This window comes from Gymnogyps californianus, chromosome 3 (assembly GCF_018139145.2).
Source record: "Gymnogyps californianus isolate 813 chromosome 3, ASM1813914v2, whole genome shotgun sequence".
Lineage (NCBI taxonomy): Eukaryota > Metazoa > Chordata > Aves > Accipitriformes > Cathartidae > Gymnogyps > Gymnogyps californianus.
Genome location: NC_059473.1, coordinates 26,442,296 through 26,466,614, shown reverse-complemented (window position 1 = coordinate 26,466,614; position 24,319 = coordinate 26,442,296). Strand labels below are relative to the sequence as shown.

Below are 24,319 nucleotides of genomic sequence, written 5' to 3'. Positions count from 1 at the left end.
CATCGCCGCTCCTTCGTCCTGCGGGGATTTACAGAAAGCCTAAGGGAGCGTGAACCGCGGGTGGGGCCGCTCCCGGGCCTGGCAGAAGCCCTCCCAGCCCCGGGAGCCTGGAGAAGCGCCATGGCGGCAGAGGGGCGCGTTTACGACGCCCGGTTTAGCGGGAGCGGGCGGCTCTCAGCCATCACAGCGTCAACGCCGCCTCGACTGCAGCGCCTAACAGCCGGCGCCAAGTTCTCGGTTACGGCGTGCATCTTCGGGACGGTGCCGATTCTGACACCACTGCGGGACAAATAATCCCCGCCAGTATTTTGTCTTCCCTAGCGAGGCCGGCAGCCATCAACGCCCGCCCCGCTCCCCTCACGGAACGCTTCCACCGCCTCTGCCGCAACGCTGGCCGGCAGCGGGGCGACGCCCGGCCTGTGCCGTGCCCGGGGACCTCTCCCCCGCCCGCGGCCTCTCCCTCTAGCCGCCCCACAGCCCCGCCTTCCCCAGACGCGGCTTAAAACAACTCCTGCGGGCGCCACACCCGCCCCCCCGCCATCACCGGGCAGGCGCCGGGTCGCCGTACGGCAGCGCGACAGCGGCGCGCTACGAGCGTGCCGTAAAGCGCGGTGGAGCGCCCCACGTGAGTGGGCGCCGGGACCGGCATGGGGAAGCGGCGGGGCGGGCGGGAGCTGGTGCGCAGCCTGAGCAAGAGGCAGAAGAAGCACCTGAGGGAGTTCGGGGAGGAGCACCCTTTCTATGACAAGTGAGTGCCGGGGTGGGCGGACGGGCGGGCTGGCGGGCTTACGAGCGGCCGGCAGCCGCCGGGCGCAGCGTGCCGGAGGCCCCGGGCGGCGGCTTCCCCGCCGGGTGGGCTAAGCCGCGCTAGGCCGCTCCTTTCCCGCGGGGACTGCACTGGGGCCGCTGGGCGGCCGTGGGAGCCGCGGTTTTCAGCGCGGGACCGGCTGCCCTGGGGCTCCAGGCCCGGATAGCCCCGCTGAGCCCCGAGGCCGGCCTGGGCAGCGGCTGCTCCCTCTCGTACTTTCCCTGGGCCCCGGAGGGAAGGAGAGGAGTTGCATCTGCGTCTTGCGCTGCCGCTCGTGAGCTTGAAATCTCGAAGGGAGAAGGGAAGGGGGAAAATCTGGGCTCAGGTTTGCTTGCAACAAATGCCCTAAAGTCTTCTTGTGCAGCCCGGAGGCTGCCGTGGGAAGCGGAAGGGCGGAGGAGTGTGAGTTAGACCCCGGTTTTGACACTAGGTCAGTCCCTTGGCTTGTCAGGGCTCCAGCCTCCCCACTGTTTGTTCCACGGCAAAGGCTGGATCTCGCAAGGCTTTCTGATCTCGCAAAGGCTGCAAAAATACAGCACTGAAGGTCTTGGGTGACGAGAACCTTGGCTTCCTCAGCAGGATGCCCGTCTGTCAAAAAGGGTGCCGTGCTTCTGGACCCCCATGTAAGCTTGCGAGGAGTGAGCTGCTTCGTCCAAGTGCTGTGTGGTTTGGCGCTGCTGTAAAGTCTTAGAAGCCTGCGAGGAAGACGCCGTCAGGTCACCTGCTCAGTTGAATCTTACGTGCCTTTAGTAGCAGGGAAATAGCGTTAAGGTCTGTTACTTGTGTGTGCCCTGGGACCCTCCCGGCATGTGTCGCTTGGGATGGAAGGCAGAGTCCTGGCCTGCCGGGGAGCGGTGTCCGGTGCCTCACCCTGTGCGGTGATGCTCTGTCCCACTCAAGGCTCCGCATCTTTTTGAAAGAGTTGAGGTTAGTTTAAGCCCAGCTTGTACAGTGTCTTGTTTGCAGGATTGCAGTCCCAATGCTGGTTAATTAATGCTGTTTTTCCCGTAGTATGTGTCTTTTTCCCACTTCACAGATCAATATTTAGTGCTAGAGGTGGGCTCTTGCTCCGGTTAGCTTTGTTGTACACACTACCCGTGTAGTTAGATTCCTCAGATTCCTTCTAACACCTCGTCTTCTCGTTAAAGCCGGATTCTACTTTAAAACATTTCACTTCGTGATCAGTTATAATGCTTGAGCACTTAGGCTTCACATACTGAGTGTAGCATCACCTGAGAGGGTGACCTCTCAGGGTAAGTGCCGAATCTCTTTTCTTAGGGAGAATTGTGTGATGCTTTGGTTTTAAGCTTTCTTTTAACTTCTCTAAGACTTCTATAACTCATCAATTCCTTCTCCCCCTTGTCTCTTTCATCCTGTGTATATCATCATTGACAGAGTAAGATATTTCAGTGCTTTCTTTTCAGGGTTTCTGGAAGACCAGAAGCAACTCAAATCTGTGAACTGGTAATATATTTTTATTTCTTCCTTACTTTCATCTTTGTGTAGTTCAGTGAAGTGAAACACTTCCAATTTCATGTTACCAAGTTATTCAGGCAGATTAAGTTGTTCCCTTTAGAAAACCTACGTTTAGGAGAAAAAAATGAATGTGATTTTTGTGTGGCTGAGAATTGTTCTCTACAGTGTCTAACTCAAAACTGTAATACCATGAGAGGGCAGAAGCAGCAGGAAATAACATATCTGTTCTTGGGTTTTTCGCATATTACTTAGTCACAGTGAAAAGTAAATCATGCTTTAAGTTGTTTTTATAATGTTAATAAACTTAGCGTTGCACAAGTTAGGAGATGTTTCATTCTCTGTTGAACGAAGAAGTATGTTAATGCTCATTCCTCTTCTTCAGATTGCCAGTGCTTTACTTTTCTTTCAGTCAAGATTTGGTAACCTCCTTGATCATCAGATTAATAAAAGATTTCAAAGTTTCAGTGTGGAAAAATTAATTATTCTGGTTCATTGGTTTCCTTTAGCAATTTTGTGCATTAATATTGTATTTACTGATTTTTTTCCTTTTTGGGCTGAAAGGAACTAAGAAGGGAGTAAATGGTGCTGTGCTTATACTCCTGGTTTCACTATAATTTTGGCTATAACCTGGCACACTCCCCTTGGTTTGTGCGAGCCCGGGACAGAACTGGCTCCGACTCTAGCTTGTTTGAAGCTTAGAGCTTTACAGCTGAGCCAAACCTGACCGGCTCCCTGGTAGACTATTGTCAACCGACAGCTATTTCACTTACCTTCTTGAAAGCCAGAAGCGTTTTTGGTGTGCTCTGTCCCTTGTCTGTGTGCCCTTCTGCAACTTTTGCTCTGTGTGTGGTTTTCTTAGGAAAATCCAGTGCCAGTTCAGTAAACGCCTTGTCTGTGGAGATCAAATGTACTCGCTCAGCTGAGACTGAAAGAACCAAATTTTGTGATGCTCTGAGTCAAATCAGTGCAGAACGAGGCACTTCGGCCTAAGTCTACCAAGATGCTTTCAAAATCTAAATGGAGGTGTCCAGCATAACTATTTGCATAAAAAGGTGATTTTTGAAAAATTCCATTGCATCTGCATAAGAGTAGGATGGGAGAGGGAAAACATAACACTGGAACTAGAGGTGAAGGTATTTGCCTGCTGCCTAATAGAGCGTTACTGTTGTTGCTGTTACACTCGTGTTTTCCCTTCCAGTCTGAGAATTCTGATAAATCGAGTGCAGAAAGCGATTCGGAGACTGAAGTGGAACAGGTCTCTGTATATCATAAGCTCCTGGCTACCCTGAAGACCTCTCCTGAGTCTGAGAGTGAGGAAGAGGAAGATGAAAGTGAATCAGAAGCAGCTGGGGAAAGTGAGACAGAAATGGACAGCGAAGGGTCCCAGGAGACCGGAGAAGCAGATGGAGGTGAAGAAGATAAGCGTGATGTACCAGAGCAGGAAGAAGGTAGTTTGTCTTTTCCCATGCTTTGGTAAATGTTGTTTCAGTTAGAAAGTTTGAATAACGTATGTTTTTAGCCGGGATCCTGGTGTAGACTGGCTTGTTGGCTGGGTGCTCTTTTGGCTTGGAGACTCTGTTGCTCCATTGCCTCTGTGTGGGTGGGAGCAGCAGCTGCTGAAGGATTTAGCAGGGGAGAGGGTAGCTGTGCTCATTTTCCGGCAGACAGCCCGCTGCTGCTTCCTCAGATGTTGTTTGTGCGGCAGCACAGAGGAAATCCACATGGAGCAGCATACCAGGGGTTCTCACCCACTCATGGGAGACGCAAGCTGTTCTCTCGCACGGCATCTGGCTTGGCTGCTGCCACCGAGAGGAGGGAAAGGTTTGCCTCATAGCAGAGGAAAGAATATGTAAATTGGAAGGAAACCGCCTCCTTTATGACGAGGCACTCTCATTCATGAAGCCTGCAAAGAAATTCTGGGAGAGAGAAGTCAACTTTTTGTTGTTTTCAGTTATTTGGGGTCTTTAGAAACTAAAATTTATGTTCCCCAAATAGGTTATTTCTTTAATTTTCTCTGGGGAAACACATCATGTGTATTATGTAACATTTGGCATGCTAGCCAAAAGTCGTCTTTACTGTAGAATACAAAGCCCGCTTTTATCTTTTTGGATAGAGTATTGGGAGAAGAAAAATTGGTAACTCAAAGGGAACAACCTAGCTAGCAAGAGGTAGCTACAGACAGTACCTTTTCCAGGAGAGTATAACCCATTTCTCTCTCTAACAATTCACAACTACAGACACAGCAGAGCAGACGCTTGGCCAGGAGCAGGCTGGTGGTGCAGATACCTCTTGTGACCCGAGTCATGGAGTAATTGAGGAGTTTACTGATGTGAAACACGAATCTGAGTTTAGCTTGGAAACCAATTTCATGGAAGAGGAGAGTGGAGATTGCAATGCAGATCTGAGAGACAGCAATTCTTCACAAGCTTTTTCAGAAGGTAAAACACAGTATGTTTGTGTTTAGCGATCTGCCTCTAGAGGAGTATCTGTAAACATGTGTAAATTATCTAACACCCTAATGATACGCCGTATAGGTTTTGAGTTCTTCCGCTACATTATTCATTGTATTGCCCACATGTGAGCTGGTTCCATAAGGGACACTTAACACTCATGCAAATGTGTAGCTGAACCATTTGTTTTCTGTAGCCCCTGTGGACTGGGATTCGTGCGTAGTTTCTGTTATGACCGATAAAGCTTGAAATGTCAGGAACTAGAAATGCACGTGGAGGGTGTTATCTTGTTCTGTTGCTTTAATAGTAGTTTAAAAAGCTAGTGTAATGTGAAGGGCCCTGCAAGCCTGCACTTGACTACGGAAGATATTCTTGGCACAGACAGCACAGGAGATAATTACAAAGCTGACCTGTGAGGGCATCCTTCACAACTCAGTGGAGTTAGAGGTGAGATTCTGGGAAGCTTGGGGCAGCCACAGTAATTTAGACAAATGCTCAGGGCTCTCTCAAGGTTGTGCAGAGGAGTCCAACTGCACCAGGATCCAGAAAGCATGAGGCATCAGTGGAGCATCTGTGTGGTATCTTTTAAGGCTGTAGCCCAGAATTTCAACACTGCAGCGTGCTGATGGGTGCAATCTGAGCTCCAGTGTTGGAGTCGTCCCACCATGTGTAATACAAATAACTGCGTGCACGGGTGTGTGATCGTTCAGTGATATGCCACACATTGGCACTTGCAGAGCTTCTATTCGTATTTCATGCTCTGTGGTTTTAATATCAGATGGCATAGTTTGAGAGAGAGAAATATGTTTGTAGCATCCGTAGTGATGCTGGCTTGTCATCTTGGAGCAGCAGCTGACATTAGATCTGGGAGGCAGCCTAGTTGATACATGAAATGTGTGGAAGCATCAAAGGGCCATGTGATAGAAAAAACAGCTCGTTCTTGTTACCATGAGAATATTACTTAGGCTGTTGGCATTGCATTTTAATGAGAACCGTAGCTCTCCAACTGCATGCTAAGTATCCTAACAGCTTTGTTCAACCTATAAATGATGCACTACTTTTCAGTGGGTTCCTGTAGCTTGGAAGTGGCTTTATAATCTATCACAGAAAAGGAGTCACCTAAGATAGCAGGAAGGGCATGAATTTCTACTCTGGCCCTGAGGTCACTAGAATTCCAGAAAATGCTTCACATTATTCCCTCTGCTTTATCTGACAAATGCTGGCATCAGTAAAACTCAACTGAAGAGAGAGCCTGTATTACAGTTAAATGATATCCTGTTCATTTGCGTTGCTGGGAAGATTTTCTCAACAGTGTCATGATTAGCAAATGTCTTGACTTTTGCCTGGATAACTTGTATGTGAGCTAGGTATCCGTTGGCAAGCACTAGTGTTCTCTAATTAGTTTTCTTTATGCAGTGAGTGCTTCTGTGCTGCAAGCAGTATACAGGGCTTGGTTTTCAAAATAAGCTTTGCATGTGACTTTGTGCATGCCAGTGTCTGAATATAATATGATTTTACAGTTCCTTGCCTCTCCTTTCCTTTCCAAAAAGAAATGCTGATTAGATAAATCAGACTGTTGCTCACTTCACGCAATTTCTGCCTCCCTTCCCCAAAACCTGCCTAATCTTTCTGTGCTTTATCACAAACTGTATTGATATCGCTGGCCAAAGATGCAAAGCCCTGGGCAGAACTGTTTATAAATTAAGAAGGGCAGTAAGTTCACTTGGGTCTTTACTATTGACAGCCTATTTCACCTGCAAGGGATGGATGTGTCAGAGCTTAAAGCAGAAAACTGCCACAATGTTTTATACTACATATTGCTTTCCTGTCCAACATCTGCTTTGTGATTGAAAGTTCTAGTACTTCCATAAGTGCTTCTTTTCCTTTTTTTTAAAGCAATCTGTCAAATCTGTTCTCTCTGTTCTTGTAGAGAGAATTTGACATCCTTTCTCTCATCTCCAAGTGCTTTGAAATAACTAGTTTTAACTGTGGTGTTGACCAGCATGGAAACTATTGGTCTCATTTGCCAATCCGTTCTGAAACTTGATTGCAGTATTAGCTACAATAGTTCTCAGGGTATTTTTTTGTTCTTGTTGTTATAAATAGATCCATTTAAACAGCACATGGACAAAGAACTTGAAGAAAAAGAAGTAGAAAAAATGTCTGTGCTTCCTAAAACTTCAAGTCAAAGCAAGGTAACAGTGTTCTGTAGCCATCTAGAGTTCTAAAGATGCCTGGATTAAAATAATTCTTTCTTTTTTTTTTTTTTTTTTACAAATTAAGTAGATTCATAGTTGTTGTTATTAGCTGTTGGCACTGGAATTGTCAAGATTTTCTCACTGTGTTGCTGCTGAAGTGTTTTCTTCTTCACTTAGTGCTGAGCAAGAGTTGAAATCTAAAGTCTGCTCTTACGTAGGCATATGGTGACACATCTGAAAAACATAGCTTTAGAGTTTGATCTGTAGTCCCAAACCCACAGGTTTAGTACTCTTGACATGGGGTAGAAACAGGACTGGTTTCTGAGTGGTAACAGCATGATGCCAGGGATGTGCTCTGCAGCTGAACTTGTGAGGTGACCATGTACGGTCTTAAAAGTACTTGTGATGCACTTTCCCGTTCTTGCTTCAAGATGGCTGTATCTATGTACACATTTACAAGACAGTAAAGGGGAATTTAATACTTACATTGTTAATACTGGAAATAGTAGATGAATTACAGTACCAAAAAACCACCTCGCTGCTTGAGAGAGAATATTGGTTTTCAAAATACTCATTTTTAGACAAACCTTTGCTTCCTAACTTTTTCACATCTGATTTTGTTTTGGAGAGTTGCCTTGCATTCTGGTCAGCCATATGCTGGGTGACATTCATTGGAAGATATCCAATGGTTAGTCAGTCAGAGAGAAAGCTGTGATTTTTTTAAATTTTATTTTATTTTTTCTTTTTTGGAATATGGTGGCCAAAAATACCAGTGCTACCTGAAGGAATGCGTGATAGATCTTTGCTTAACTTGGTGTAGCTACTTGACGGAGATAGATAGGGACAACTTGCATGGCAGAAGGCTTAGAGTTTTCCCCTACTACACTGATAGCTTTTGCCCTCCAAATCAGACCGACTCCCAACAAGATTGCATTTATCAACTGATTCACAGGTTCTGGGTTTAGTCCCTAATGGGGTTTTGTTTTCATCTTTAAACAAAGTACATACCTCAGTGCGGCTGATCTATAAGCGTAGCCAGACTCCAGGGTTCTCATCTTGTCCCTGGTTTGTGCCACTGATTTGCTGGATGGGTTAGGCAGAAATTACATCCTTCCTCGGTTTTCTCATCTGTAAAATGAGGACGGTTATAGACACATCACTGCAAAATACATCCAGATCTACTGAGCTCAAGTTTATTGTTATTTCCCCTGGCAGACTCTAAAAGAGATTGCATATTGAAAAAAAGGTTTCAACTTGTATTATGAAAAGATAATTTCTCAAATTTCATGAACTTGATTAAACTGCCAGCTGTGGTGATGTGCTTTTAAGTGTACTAAGTTTGGTACATATGACTCCTCTTTGGTTTGTTTTTCTTTTCTCAGTGGCCAAGGCTGGGCCAACTAACTTTTTCTTCCACTTTGGAGAAACATAAAACTTTGAAAGCAGACAAAGAAGTTGATGTGAAACAGCTTTATCTTCACAAGCCTTTAGAATCCACTTGGCCAAAAGTGAATAAACAATTTCTGTCCTCGGTGAACAAACCAAGCGATCCCTCTTTTACCCCCTTACAAAGAGAGCTCTTCTGTATCATGAATACATACCGGGACTTGTTCTATCCAGAAAGAAATGCTTTAACAAATGGAGAAGAAATCCGGCATGCTTACTGCTTGCATGCCTTGAACCATGTTCTGAAGGCAAATGCCCAGGTGCTCAGCAACAATGCCAAACGAAGAGACCAAAAGCCGGGAACTGACAATGATGGCTACAGGGATCAGGGGCTCACTAGACCTAAGGTAAGAGAGCTTCGTTAATGCGATCCCCCCATCCCCACCCTGGCTGTCTGGTCAGGCTGTATAAACATCCTGGTAGTTTATCCAGAAGTTCTTCTGTTGCTGCTCTCTCAGGTGACATGTTCCTGGGCATATGCCTTTCCACATCCCTCTATCGTGCCTGGAAGTCATCTGTCATGGCCAGGGCAAATACCCTGCGGGAAGCCGTGAGCAAGAGTTGTTAGCCAGCCTGTTTCTGTGCTGAGCCATGAGTTTGACTTACCTTTTTCTTTGTCCCCCTATCACTACAGACTGACATGTCGTCTTTTCCTGCTTCCATTTCTAAATCTACCTGTACAGAAAGGTGCCTCTGCATCGATCTTCAGTATTAGTGCAGGTAGTGTAGGCTGTCACCCAGTGTGGGATGTCCCAGAAACTTTTTTGTCCTTAGGCACTCGTAAGGACTTGCCTGCACGGAAGGATCTTTCTGTACCTGGGAGACCTCAGGGAATCCCAGTCCCAGTGTCAAGGCCACCCATCATAGTTGGTGGAGTGGGCCTCAGACCAAGCCTCCCTGGATTCACAGCGTCCTCTAGTTGATAACCAGGTGGATTCAACTAGGGCTAGCCTGTCACTGGTGGTGCCAACTACCTGTTGAACAGTTTCAAAGTTGGATTTCGGTGTTTGCTGCATGCCTGGCAAATGCCTTTGGTTTCTCTGTTGGCTCCCCAGTTAGATATTTATATTTCAGAGTGCTGTGCAGAGGCTACTGCCACCCATCCAGGAGGCAGCCGTTGATCCTGTCTGTATTGTGGGAGCTCTTGTTTGCTTGGGGGGTAGGGAGAACAGGAGAACATGCTTAGTTTTCAATTCCCCTGTAATAGTACCCTGAGTGTGAGATGGGGAACCAAACTGAGCTGCTGGCCAGTGCCTGTTCATGAGCACGCTGCATCCCAGCACATCCTCCCTCCTTGCTGCATGTCAGAATTGTTTTGATTGTTGGGATGCCCCATGGGGGCAGATCTAAGTCAAAAAAATTACTTAACATACAGTTAACTGTGGGTGTTCGTATTTTATGGGTTATTCTGTTGTAACTGTGGGTGTTCGTATTTTATGGGTTATTCTGTTGTAACTGTTGATCTATGCAGGTACTGATGATAGTGCCCTTCAGGGAATGTGCTTTGCGAATTGTGCATATTTTCATCAGTCTTCTTGAAGTGAATGACAAAAGAAAAATAGATGTAAGTAATAAAAAGCGCTTCAAAGGGGAGTTTGGCTCTGACCCAGAAGAGAAGCCCCCCAACCTGAAGAGACCTGAAGATTATGAAGCCGTCTTTGCTGGCAACATTGATGACCACTTCAGAATTGGTAATGACCTACTGAGCAGATGATTTTTTTTTTTAGCTTGTAAAGAACTGAGAAGTAACAAGTTCTTCCTAAATGTCTAGGAGCTATCAGGGCAGGAAGTTCTGGTGAGACTCTGTGGTATTCATGCTGGTTTTGCACTGGCAACTTGGATTTTTCTGAAAATCTTTCTTGCCTTGCCAGAACTTAAAATGGAAGGTAAAATACAAAAGTAATGATTTTCACATCAAGTTCAGAATCACTTAAAATGGAATGATTGCTTTATTGTAGCAGGACTGCCCACACCTCTTTTTAAAGAGGATAGCCTTGATTATGCAGCAAAGTCTTTCATGTTAAAAAAAAAAAAAAACCTTTTGGGTTTAATCAGCCTCTTCACAATGTCTCTTGTAATCAGTAATGGTTGGAACAAAATTAAAGCTCAGTGCTGAGCAAAGCAGTTTTCTACTGTGCTGCCCATGCTTTTCATGAAAGCAAAGGGGTAGCCAGCAAGTAGGACTGTTGGACAAGCAGCAAATATGAGACTATTTCATAATATTGTAATCTCATGCTGCTTTAGTAACTCAGTATGCAGAGAATTAGCTAGTGGCTTGGTTCCTGGAGCTGCCATGATGAGTAGGCAGTTTTTCTAACTTAACTTGACAGATCAGAGGCTTTTGAAATTATTGCCCCTTGAAAGATAAATTGCTATCCCAAGAAATTTAATGATACAGTGGAAGATGCAAGCAGGTCCCACTCAGTCTTTCTTCTGTCCCCAGTGAATATCTCTCTGGCTGAGAGCATCTTACTTTCAGTAGCATAATAATTTTCCTTTCAGTCCTCTCCCATACCACAGTCTGCTTGATCCACTTACTAGGTGTGAAGAAATGCTTGAAGAAACTTTCAGTGCTGGTACTTGCAGAAGCAAATCACAGAAGCAGAATAATTATTCTTTCTGACTGTGCCTCACACCCTGTTACTTCTGCACAAAGATCTAATTTAAAGCACATTTGTTATGCCTTACTAAAACCACCCTTTCACATTTTTAAACAGAAAAAAGACTTGATGTTGTTAAATTGTGTATATGCTGTGACAAGTGATATCTTCTTCCTGGAAATTCGACCAATTGTGCCTTTCTTTTTTTTTCCATTTTTATCATTGTGTTAAAATAGATAGTGAGAGGGGTCCCTGTTGCTGTCTGTGTGAAGTTCTTGTAAGTGCCTTCAGCTGTGCCCGTGATAGCTGGCTTCACGCAGACAGGGAGAGAAGTTGAAGAGACGCCTTTGTTGGGCAGACTGTAGTGGGTGGTTTGAATATGGTCTAGACTACCTGGATTTTTAAGATCAGAAGACTGTGGGCCCTAGCAATGTAGCCGTGTAGTTACAACACAGGTAACAAACCTCTTTGATTCCTACCTTTTCCTTTCTTTAATGTGAGAGGTGATGCGTAAGCTAGTTTGGCGTATCCACCGCAACATGCGGTGTGAGAAGCAATGCAAGGGAAGGTGCAAGACTGGTTATGCTGTCAGTCGTCATAACAGGAAGAACCTTTTCTTTTGCGTTTTAGTAGCAACTCTTGTGGCCCTGTGAATAAAGGCAGTTTATAGTCAAGAGGTCCACACCAAATCTTTCGTGACAGACTAAGGTAACGGTTACTATAGCACCTAATGGCAGAGACCAAAGTCTAGGATTTAGGGAGAAAGTAGTAGTTAATCCTTTCTGCTTTTTATTTTTTTTCTGAAGTTCTTCAGCCCCCTCATCCCCCTTTTTAGCAGAAAATCACAAAAAAAGTGTTTCAGTTAAAAAATGTTGTCCAGGCTGTGAAAAATCTGGGGAAAAAAGTACTACTGAAAGAGTTTGCCGAACTTCATGAAAATCTGCCAAATGCTTGTCAAGTGGGGGGGGGGGGGGGCAGGCACTTTTCAGGGACAGAAGAGTTTCAGACAGATTGGTTTTGTCCAGCTATAATCATTAGTATGTGTTAAGGGAGAGGAAATGTAGGGAGTTACTATTACAGAGCCTGGTAGAAGAATACGGTTGATAATTGACCTTAACTGAGAAAACGCTGTTGGTTGTTGTCGGACAGGGGTTGCGATTCTTCAAAAGAGTATGAGACTATACGCACCATTTTACTCATCGGATATCATCATTGCCTCTCCCCTGGGTATGAGGACTATTATTGGCGCAGAGGGGGAGAAGAAGAGAGATTTTGATTTTCTGTCATCAATAGAAATTCTAATAATTGATCAAGCAGATATTTACCTGATGCAGAATTGGGAACATGTTCTGGTGCGTTTTCCGTATGTATTCATTTTTATGTTGTACTGTGTCTTGTTAGTCTGATATAACTTAGTTTTGGCAGTGAGCAGTATTGCTATTTTTTACTGTCTTGATTCCAGACGTGTATGCTTGTTCCTTTTCCTCCCTCCACCCTGATATTTTCCTTATACTAAGAATATTCTTTCTACAGATTTTGGTAGTGTTCAGCACCTGTTCTCTATAAATCTTAGTATTTGGTGCTTTAGTGGCGTATTTCATCAGAGATTTTTTTGGACACTTTTAATTATCTTGCAGGATGAGATAATGATGATTCCTTTAATCACATCTGGGAGAAAATATGCCAGCTATCTGACTGTGCAGTGTCTCAGTCCGATTGCAGCCGTGTGAGGAATCTGTACAACCTAATTCAGGTTCCTCCAGAAAGCAATAGGAGCTGGTGCTCGTCTCCACTGACTGCAGAGATACTGAGCATTAGTCATGTCCAGAGTTAAACAGTATGAAGATTTTCCTGTACGTGTAATGAAAATAGAGCTCTTGGATTGTGGCTAGTATGCAGTAGTACCCATGCTTTTTGGCTTTTGGTTAATAAAAGTTTTCAAGATTGAAAGGTTGGGGTTTTTTCCACATAGGTTTTTCCTTTGAGGTACCTGGGCCAGGCATTTTGACAGCATGATGTTACTGTGCATTTTGAAAGGGCCCAGAAGGTGTCTTGTTTCCTGGGGAGTCCCAGGCAAGGTGTGTGAGCCTACACGATATCCAAGGAATGAGTCCTGGAGCCTGTTTCCTGTTTTTTTTCCTTTGGGTGTGACTGCCTGCCATGCAGCGGCAGTGATGCCAGTCCTAGGCGTCATTCAGTGAGGCCAAAATGAGGTGAATTTCTTCACTTGCACCCAAATTCTCCCTGAATGTGAGGGGAACTGCACTTGGGCTTCTCTTAGCTCAGAAACCTTGGGCCCATTGACTTTAATACAAACAAGCAAATCCATTATACTTGCCCCATGGGAGAAGATTGGAAGCAAAGGTTACTGTTACTGATGACTAAAGAGTTGGTAGCTTTCAGTTCTGTGGCAGGAAATCAAGTAAATTACTCTTGCTGTGGTCAATAAATTCCAGACAGTCATGTCTTGGGAGATCGCTACTGTTTTATATTCTGTGCTGTCTTGCTGGTCCCTGCCCACTTTCTCGCTGCAGTTAAGGCTCTTGCAGTCTGGGTGCAGGGATGTCAGTCAGTAGCGATGTGTTTCCATCTCTCTGTGTAGCACCTGATGAAGCACATTAACCTGCTGCCTCTGGATTCCCATGGGGTAGACTTTTCCCGAGTGCGAATGCTGAATCTCAATAACTGGTCCAAGTACTACCGCCAGACGCTGCTGTTTAGCGATCTTCAGGATCCCCAGATCAACTCTGTCTTCAACAAGCACTGCTTCAATTACACGGGGCAGGTGAGTTCACAGATGAGCTGAAAGCCTTCTTTTAAATGCTGGCGTAAGGGAGTGGGAGAGGAACGCAAAACCCAACACATGGAAAAATTCCATAACTCAGTTGCAGAAAGACTGTCTGTGTGCCAGTCACTTCCATTACCCAAGTCTGAGTCTCCATGATGCTGCGTGACAATTTCTAATGCTGTGCCAAAGGCATGAAGAACTACTCTTCTTGCAGCAATACTTATTTGATCCTTTTCTTTCATGGGTAGCTGTTCCACGTCAGAAATCAGATTTTGTTTTTTCTTAATTTTACACACATAAGTTATCTTGTTTTATTTATTTTGTTGTTAAATGAAGGGTTCACCTGCTTCCTTCCCCCTCCGCCCCCCCACTGTAGAAGAAGCACAAACTGTTTTTACTTTGAAAGAAACAGGAAAAGTAAAAACCTTAGTTGTCCATCCCAAATATATGGAAGTCAGGGCGTAAGCAGTGGCTGTGTATATTTAACAGATCTGGTATGTGTATACGTGAAAGTAGTTTTGTATTAGAGCTTTCTTAAAAACAGCCTTGTGCACTGCTTGCGGATGTGAGTTACGAGCAGAAGGCTGGCTGGAGTGAGGCTGCCTTTGAAATGCTGCTTCCCTAAACATCCTGCTTTCTTCTCGCAGGTGGCCGTCCGCAACGTACCACTCAGTGGCTCCATTAGCCATGTTGTGGTCCAGCTTCCTCATGTTTTTCGGAGGCTAGAAGCTGAAAATGTAACTTCTGTAATAGATACAAGGTACTCTGTGTTCCAGACTATTTTGCTATGCCCTAATGACTGCAATTTCAGATTTAGTGGAGCGTACTGTTTCCTGCAGAGCACAATGTGATTTCACCACAGAAGTACGCCTTCATTAGTCTTCAGATGCAGGCTAGGCTCTGCACAGGTGGAGAGGAATACTGAACTTCTCCTTGCCAAAGGCACTGGAGAATAAAGTCTGGGAAAGGAATACCAGTCTCTACCATAACTGTGTAGTGCGGATGAAGCCTTTGCCTTTTATCGTCTACACGGGTAGAAATCCTATGAAGTTAAAGAAGGAAAAATGTAGTTAAAATCTTCTGTAGTCTGTTGTCTGATATTCCTGTTTGAGGTCATATCAGTATTGGAAAGCTAAATGTTAACTCTGGTTAAAACATATTTGTTTTCTTAACTTGAGGTTTCAGTTTTTCATCGACAAAGTTTTGCCTGAGTACCGCGATGCCATCATGTCACACACGCTCATTTATGTTCCATCATATTTTGACTACGTGCGTCTTCGAAATTACTTCAAGAAAGAGGACCTGAATTTTACTCACATTTGTGAATACACTAAAAAGGCTGGCGTCTGCAGAGCAAGACGGTTCTTTCTCAAGGGCGAGAAGCAGTTTTTATTGTTCACTGAGCGCTTCCACTTTTACAAAAGGTGAATTGTGGACCGAGTTTTCCTTTGAGTTGCATGTGTGCTGTTTTGAAAGTAGAGTCTGACCTTAATCATAGATGGGCTGTATTGCTTCCTGAGTCTGTTGGATCTCTCCGAGGAATTCTTTGACTGAAGTAAGAGCTTTTGAGTTTACTTTAAAGTTTTGGCATGTTGTCAGCAGTCCCTTGCAGAGACTCTAATACTTTGGTATGCACAGGGCTTTATTCAGGAAGGTAAGCACTGCCAAGTTCCACTGATGGCAGGACAGGATGATATAGCCTGCAAAAGGGGATTCATTGTGCCTTTTATTTGTGTTCACCTGTGCCACAATAATTACATAAAGTTCTGGAAAAGGGTACGTAATTGGTTCAATAATGCAGTACAGCAAGCTGAGGCCACCTGGAAAATTTGCTGCATCCTGACTGGAGCTGTTTAGAAGCTCCTGATGGAACAGTTTTTTCTATTAGCAGAAGATGTTTTGGCAAATACGCAAAGTTTCATGAGGCTCAGTCTGATCAAGCTTCCCTGTCTTAAAATCCAAGCCAAAGAGGCTGACTAGTGCAGAAATTGGTGGTGGCCTGTGCTTCAGAGGAAGTCATTGTGCCTGGCAGTGTTAGATATTCCCCCCTTGAATTCCACATCTGTGTTAAGTTTAGTCTTCAGTCTGTGACCCAGTGTTTGTAGAGTTGAACTACAACTAACATGCATTGAATTTAATGGAAATTGGAAGAACTGAGATAGGATTGACGTTTTAACATGCACATTTTGTAAAAAATTGGCAACAAAGTTACTTTTTTTTTGTTTTTTTCCTACTACAGGTATACGATAAAAGGCATTAGGAACCTCATTTTCTATGAGTTACCAACCTACTCCCACTTCTACAGTGAGATTTGTAATATGATGAAGGCCACAGACAATGGAGTGGATGCTACTTGGACCTGTACTGTACTCTACTCCAAGTATGATGCTCAGAAATTGGCTGCAGTGGTTGGCATAGATCGCACAGCTCAAATGCTACAGTCCAAGAAAAATGTGCACCTCTTTGTTACAGGAGAAAATGAATGAGTGATATTGCAGACTAGACCATTGGATGGACCTGGATTTTACTCCTAATGCAATTTTTGATGTTGCTTTTTAAAAAAGTCTTAAACTTTTTATTCCCTTTTACTAAATACTCTGTTGAAATTGTTCATATAGTATTAAATTTTATATTTCAGTTCTCTGTCCAACAAGAAACAAAAGATGTCGTTCAAGAAAGCAGAGGCTGGGGGTTTCTTCTGTATAGAAACAAAATCAATCCAGAACTATTATTCTTGTACATTGAAAAACTCACTGGTCAGTAAAGATCAATGCTGTGATAAATAACTTTTGATTGGATTGCTTCACTTCATTTTCAGGTGTAGCAAACTCACCTTCTTTTATCAAAGGCAACTCTTTCCTTTAATCTAGGGGAAAAAATGTGCCCAAGTATTAATGCAGTTGCTGTTCTGTAAGCCTACATAAGGGAGGTGCAGGCGAAGGCTCTTCAACACAAGTGTGTTGTTGAATGAGAGTTGAACTTGCTTCAGCTTGACAGTTGTGAGAATCGGAATCCATGAATGTGCTGGGGTAGGAGCTATGGTTTTGCATTTTTTCCCCGAGTGAGCTAAATATCTCTGCCTTCTATTTACAACAGCCCCTCTGGCCAGTCAGTTTTACCAGGGATAAGTTTTTTTTTTCCAAAGGAAAACAGAGTTGAACTCGGCAGGCAGACGAGCCTAGGCCTGCCTAGCCCCATGATCGCCAAAGCGGCGTTGTGGAGTACAAAACCACGCGGTGCAGTTGCAAATACCTGTGGTCTCATATCTCACACCACACGTGGGGGTGGGTTGGTTGGTTTGTTCTTTCCTCTTAATGCTCGCTTATGGACAGCATGGAAGCGTCATGGTGCTGCCTCTTCTTTCTTTTCTTCTCCTTCCAGGAAGCTAAGCCTAATGTAAAAGGAGCTAAAAGTAGAGAGATTGTTTTGTAAGCGTGTGCTAGGAGTGCGGGAAGACTGTTCTGTGGAGGGGCAGGTGAGCCCAAATGCAAGAAGGAAACATCCGTCTTGTGATAAGCTTTGAAGGAGTTCTTGTCTGGGAGGCTTAAGTAAATATACAAAAGGGAAATAAACTCCTTGAGTAAATGAGGCACATAATTTTAGCCAATTTTTAATCATATTCTTGATTCCTGTATTTCTCAGAGGCTGTGAACTCAGGTAGTAATTGAACTCCTGAAATCATTTAGTAGATACGCAAATCCATGCAGTCTCCTGCTTTGCATTTTAAGTAATGATTTATGTTAATTTTATGTAACTCTGCCATAGCACACAAGAATTAAGAGCCAGCCACAGCAAAGTTCTCCTTGTGAACATCTATCTGTTGTACAGCAGAGACAGCAGTAGTGGCAAACAAGGATTTTTCTCTTACGGCCTAGGCTCGATGTGGGAGAATTGTGGCTGTGCATGTGAAAACAAGCACACAAAATAGGATTAAGGAATTTTCTTTCTACACCGGATGTACTCTCGCTGGGATGAACAGCTGACCTCTGAGGAAGCTAAAGTGGGCTAGCGCTTAGGGAGATAACATGATGCAGTGCAGCTACTGTTGAAAGAAGCAGCAAGAGTTTTGTGCCAGAGCCTTAACTATGCAAGGGTTTTTCTGCCCTCACTGAAGTTAATAGCAAAGTGCCTTGATGGGAGTAGGGCCAAATTGTAGCCTGAGACCCTCATAATTTTTATATCAACTACCTGCGTTTGTTCCTAAGACGAGCAGACTTTGAAATCTGTATACCAGTGTTACACTTTTAATGTTGATTACTAATTGTAACTCAGTGATTTCCAAAGTAGTGTGTAACTGCCTCTTTGCTGCCTTCAGTTAGTGCTCTGAGATGCAGGCACAAAGTTGATGTGTGATTGCCCTTAGAGAGCTCATGCATGAGATTTTTCTGCCCTGGCAAAAGTCTTACTTGCTTCAGTAGGGAGCCTCATAAGCCAACGCTAGAAATCCTGCCTGGGAGGTCGCGCTAGTGGATTGGACAGGTTTGGTGATATGGGTAAGCCTGTCTCCATACTGGTGTAAAGGAGTTTCTGTTCCCAGGTGCTTCTTCCTACCCCTGTGCTGTGACGTTCCCTTCCCACAGGTGTTGGCCACTTGATAGTGGAGCTGTGGTGAACTGGGGAGAGGATTTGGTCTTGCTTAAAACTTTCCTTTGCCCCCTTTTTATCTTGTTTTAAACAACTCCTTGGTGCAGTTCACAGCAGGGCTCTGCAAAGTGGTTTGTCCAAGAGCGGCTCCAAAGACAGTGAGTTACCGGGAGATGGCGAGCGCTGAGGTCAGAGTTTGGCCCGTCCTGGATGCGTGTTCACGGATACCAGTGCTTCGCTTGCTGGGGCAACTGCTGGCTCCAAATGAGTTACGTAAGAGCCCATCTTACAATGCATTTTCCTGACGATAATGCGGTTTTCAGAGAGATGGCTGAACCTAATGCATTCTTGTGGACACTCTTACTCAATTTTAGAAAGGGAATATGTACATCTGGGGTTTGTCTCTTTTTTTTTTTTTAATTGTTCAACACTTTTTGAAAAAAGTTCAAATTCTGACACAAATGGAATAAGAAAAGACATTAGCAAATACAATATTTTACCTATTTTACTTGACAGAGTGTAATTTTGGCATGGCAAGTTTTTTGCAACTTTTTCACAAGAATGCGCCAATGATGAGTAACTACTCGTCTTGAGGAAACAAATTTGAAATAAAACCCTGTTCATTTTGGCGTCAGTACCATACCTTTAAGCGGGTGATGATCTTTCTTAAGAATCCTTTTTTGTCGGTATTTCAAGAGAATCTCGGACTACTGAAAACTAATCCTGTGTTCTTTTTATTTTTGAAAGACATCGTAACGCAGTGTGAGAGCTGACTGACCGGCATCAGGCAGGCGGCTTTCCAGGCACTGGCTGCTAACGTGCAGTACTGCTGAAGCATTTGCAGCTAGCTTTTGGGAATTCAAACCCAAGGGTAAAAATAAACTGGGATTAAGATGTTTAACAAGAATTTCTTTTCAGCGTCTCCTGTCTCTCAGGAAATCCTAGTAATTGATGACCAAGAGAAAGACATACCTGTTTATAGGAAGGTTGTTCTTCCAGCTAATGAGCTCATGTTGTAACAGCTCCTTTTTTCACTAGTAAAACCTAATCAGGATAATAGGTTTGTTACGTTTTGTTGCGCCTTTCAAAGATGACAAAAAGGCAATTCCCCCCCCACCCCCAAAAAAATGTGTTTGTAGGATAGGAGCCAGCCTTCTGCCGCTGACTGTATTAATGTGGAGGAGGGAGGGAAAGGTGACTTAGGGACAGGCTGTCTCCAGAGCTGGGGAGCAGCCTCCTGTAAGGAGGCAGGTTGTTAGTTTTGCAGCAGTCATTGGGAGACACGGGATGAATCATGTGAGAGAGAAACTGGAGCATTCTTGTTAACAACAGCAGAAGTAACAATTACTTTACAGCTGTGCTGTCACAGGCTGCCAGGATTTCTCAGCTCCGCGTTAGTCATGCTCCCGTGGCCTCAGCCCCAGGAGTTACTCTCCAGGGTCTGGGGGTTTTTTGGGCTTGGTAGCCAAGCGTGTCTGATGAAACAGTTTGCTTTGCAGGGGAGAGGGGTGTTCAGAAAGCCCGTCCACAAAAGCATATGTGGTGGATGTACGAGGGGGCTGTGCAAAGAGGGAGAGGGATAGCAGTCCCTCCCATCACAGAGCCTGCTGGGCTGCCCTGCCGCTGTCCTGCTCCGGGAACGACCTGCACGGTGGAGGGCTCCTCTCTTCGCCATATCGGTCTGTTCAGATTGCTCCCGCAGGTTCCGCACTGGGAAGGAAGCGGGTGCCCCGGGAAGGTCACTGGGGTGAGGCTTCATCTTTTCCCCTCCCCAGCGATGCCAGGTGACCGCTACTCCCATAGAGGAGGTGAAGGTGTGTTACACGGGCAGGCACCGACACTGGCTGGGTTGTGCCATGCAACAGCCCAGGAGCAGGAGGGCACAAAGCCAGAAGCCGCCTGACTACAAAACACTGCACGGGGTTTATGATATCTGTGTATCACTGTGGCCAGCTCTCGTCCTGGTCAACAGGATGCTTTTGCCCACGCTAGATCCAAGACATAGTTCAGTCCCTGTGGCTTTAAATCTCATCCTCTGTGCTGAGCTTGACAGAAAAGGATAATTAATTAGCACAGGGCTGGTTAGATTTTAATTAACTGTTAGCTTCAGCTGTGCTTGGGGGTTGCTTGTTTTACCAGGTGGACTGTGAGTTGGGCTGAGACCACCAACTCTTGGATGGATAAACAGCTAACAGGTATGAGCGGGTACTGTGAATTAGTTACCTGAAATGGAGATGTTGAAATGGTCATAACATTGAGTGGTACTTAAGAAATAAATTTTTGATTATGTAAGAGAGATGCAGGAATCTTCAGTAAAGGACACGAGAGAGATCAAGGTAAGGTACAGAGAAACAACAAGACAGAGGACAAAAATAGGACAGCAACCTTGGAGCAGTTGACAACATAATTATGTCACTGCAACTGAAAGCAGAAATTTGGCCTTAGTCTTTCAGACAAAACAGCAAAATCACAGTGAAATCTTATGTGCTGTACGTGATGTTACATTTCCTGGGTCAAACTCTTACCGCTGATACTGGCATAAATCTGAAGAGCTGTTCCCAGGATTGCTAAAACAGAGGTTTATCAGGATGCTGTAAGGTCTCTTATTAGCCCCTCCTTTACGCTCTTACAAAAGGGGAATTTGGTAGCAGGGGCCATAACTGAAAAACCTTTGCCACTACCTTGCTATTACTGGGTAAGAAGCAGCAAGCTCCATGATATTTACTTGCCCTGGGTGTCAGGTTTCAAAAGCCCTCATTGCCATTGAATTAATAGGTTAATAAAGAATGAATATTTAGCTTTAATAATGCTTTTTTTTTTTAATCAAAGCATGAAAAGCTGAATCAGTTTTGTACCAAGTCATGAGCGTAGACATAAAATGGATAAATGGGAACTGGTTAACATAATTTATTTGGACTTTTACAAGGTCTTTGGGAAGTTCGTTCATCGGGGCTTCTAAAGAAAGTGTTTCGTGAGGCTGGAAGGATCATAGCAGCTCATCACAGCAAAAGGCTTTAAGTTACTTCAGTGCTATCTCCTCTACTGGCCATCTCTATAGCATGAACTATTAAATTTCCTTCTCCAACATTATTCTGTGTGTTGGTGTGGGCACTTCCCCCTATTCATTAGCTTAATCACATAATAAATACTCCTTTAACTTGGGATGGGGGCATACCTGGCCTTGCAGCTGTTTGGGGCTGGCGTCAACATGGTAGACCTGTCCAGAAAAGACCATTGGAGCATCAAGCAACAGATGATCAGTGGGGGGGGTGCCTTATTTGAAAAAGACCTTCTGGTTCCTCTGGCACAGCCTGTGCTGACAGAAAACTTGAGCAGCTGGAGAATAAGCCAGGTTTTCTGACAATTCATATTTCTCAGACATCACTGAACACAGCGCTATGACTTAGAATTATCTGCTCCTAAGCACAGTCTCACTCTTTCCCTGTTACATTAAAGAACATGATTAAATTAACCAAAAAAACAACGGTTGAGGTTGCAGGTCTAGCTCGACTTACTGCTGATCTGCTGTTATCCTCTCCCAGAGCAGGAGTAGAGCTGGTGGTAATGAACACCATCTCCTTCTGCCATTCCAGATCTTTCAGGCTGCTTTGTACTTCAGTTCTTGCTCCCTTCTCCCACGTCGGTATTGTGAGCGGAGTTGAGTGGAATGCATTTAAATGCTGGTAAAATGCAGCTAAACCAGGAAGAAGCCCCAAAGGAATACGTTAGTGTCTGAATTAATTCTTGCTACAAGCTGGAAGCTTTCCAGTAACTTCAGAGGCTGCTTGCTTGTGTCCAAAGGAAGGAGAGGTCAATCAGAGGTTGCGTTGTGGTGCAGAAGCTCTCGGAGTCCTTACAAGCTTTGTGAAACAGCTCACCTTAATGGGTATGTTTGGTAGAATTAGCCCATGGGAGACGGGGAGCCCATAGGCACAAAGGAGGCCACCTTGTCCTCATGGACAAGAAGAACTGAAGCAGATGTCAGAAGCACAGTAAGGTCCTGTTTCCAAGCAGGGAGTCCAAATGAGAGTGCTCAAAATTTGAGCACCTAAATGCACCACACAAGCTACTTTTGAGGGGGAAAATATACCAGCAAAAGTCTCTGTTAGTTACTGGAAAAGGTCCCACAGTGCGGGGAGGTCCCACACTAGAAGAGGTCCCACAGTAGTTCTGCGAGCGCCAGGGGACAGGGTGCTTCTGGCCATGCAGAAACAGCCATCAGTGTAAGCAAAGAGCGAGCAAGGCGGCATGACTGAAGCACCAAGGTACAGAGCACCAAGAGCAAAGCTTCCCAGTGTGAGAAGACTCAACTCTAGGAATTTTGCTGCACGTCTTTTAGAGGTACGGAATAGACAGAGAGTGGGACAAACTTAGATCCAGGGTTTTTTCCCCAAACTTTGTGAGAAGCAAAGCAATTAATGGTATAAAGGAACTTTCACATAAGCAGAGCCCTGAAATACTTCTGTTTTTTCCTGAGTCAGATACGACTAGGTATCCTTTACCTTTCGTTGAATTGTGCTTAAGAGAGGAAAATGGTGAAGGTCCTCTCTCCTCCAGAAACGTGTGGGATTTGAGGTTAGCACAGAGGGAGCTATGAAGGAGGGTGCAGACAGAACCTCTGCCAAGCAGGGCTGGAGCAAATGAACCACCCCTCAGCTGTCGACCCATTTACAATAATCAGATCTAAGGCCACTTTGTGATTTAGGGAGGGCTACAGCACAGCAGGGGGGGGCTGGCTTTCTGTATGTATTGCTTTTTCTTTTCATTTCCTGCAGCAGGGGCTCAAGCAGAATTTGGCAATGCACGTAGGCGTGGTACAGAAATTTTGCCCCTGGTAATAAAACCACAATGATTCTGCTCCCTCTAAAGCAGAGGAGAGGAAAGAGCAGCAGGACTTGCCCATAAGTTTTGCAGCAGGAATCTCAACAGCCTGTGGGAGACTAAGGTTAGTCTTTTCCCGGTATTGTCTTTTACTAACGTTGTTGAAATAAAGAAAATATATTCAGTAGGTAACAGAGAAGCATCAGTGACCATATTAGCTAGGAGGCTGCATCCTTAAACTTCTGGTCTTATGTGGTAATTTGCCAAGTTTTTTTCCTTGGTCAAAAGAAATGTAGTGTCTTCAGCGGGCAAAACGCTAACACCTTCCATTTGCAAGTGATGAGCAAAGTGTCAGGACTTTTCAACAGGATATGGAGCATGTAATAAATCACTTTATTAGGCAAGGTTTAGAGCAGTAAAACCTAAAGGAGAGCTCTTTGCCTGGACTCAACTTCTGCATGAACTTTTCAGATGCTTGTGCACATGTGTACTAGTAAATTAAACATATACAAAGCTCCCAGGTTATAGAAACAAAAAAATGAGATACTTGGGGTAACTTGTTTCAAACTCTTTGGCTCCATCAGTTTTTTCAGTTCTTGGATACAGGGGCTTGTTGAAGGCAGGCATGGAGAGTCTCTTCTCGTGGTTTCCCTCCCCAGGTACTCTGGCTGGGAGGTTCTGGGACACCCGCTTTCTCTTAGGTGGCCTACCAAAACCTCCAATGGTGTGGAAGCTACCTTTGCCACAGGAAGGGGCAAAGCAAGGGGTAGACTAAAGAAGTGTCCCCAGTGCATTTAAGGTGTTCCTGGTCTCAGTGCGGACACGGAGAAGAAGGTCAGTAATCGAATCTTGTTCCCCCTGCTCCCTGGAGCCGGTCAGTAGGTGTGTTATTGCGTACGTTCTTGTGTTAAGAAATTATACTTCCGAAAGTGGCACTGTGCTGAGGAAACCATTTTAATGCTAAGGCAAAAGTCGAAGGCCAAATCAGCTCTTGGGGATCTTCTGTTACCTGCAGAGTGCTCGGCTCAGGCATTTTCTTGTGCTGTGCTCCCTCTACCCCCACCCATCCCAGCCTGCGGATAAGTTCCTGACTGACCTGTCAAATGCGAATAATAATGAGAAGTCTCAGTGATTCACGGCTAGGACAC

At 44.6% G+C, this 24,319-nt stretch overlaps 1 protein-coding gene across 2 annotated transcripts; it reads left to right on the top strand.

The window, feature by feature from the left end:
* The first annotated feature begins 647 nt into the window (after positions 1-647).
* UTP25 (UTP25 small subunit processome component) lies at positions 648-16,546 on the top strand. 2 transcript variants are annotated; one of them, XM_050893705.1, is made up of 12 exons: positions 648-748; positions 2,233-2,272; positions 3,483-3,732; positions 4,522-4,722; positions 6,841-6,929; positions 8,315-8,725; positions 9,850-10,069; positions 12,128-12,330; positions 13,581-13,763; positions 14,414-14,526; positions 14,945-15,190; positions 16,006-16,546. In XM_050893705.1, exons 1-12 carry the CDS (start codon positions 648-650, stop codon positions 16,250-16,252), a joined length of 2,304 nt encoding a protein of 767 aa, XP_050749662.1. In that variant the 3' UTR covers positions 16,253-16,546. The 2 variants fall into 2 exon arrangements, with proteins under 2 accessions (XP_050749662.1, XP_050749663.1); XM_050893706.1 differs by having other exon boundaries at positions 3,483-3,735; positions 4,531-4,722.
* The last annotated feature ends 7,773 nt before the right edge of the window (positions 16,547-24,319 follow it).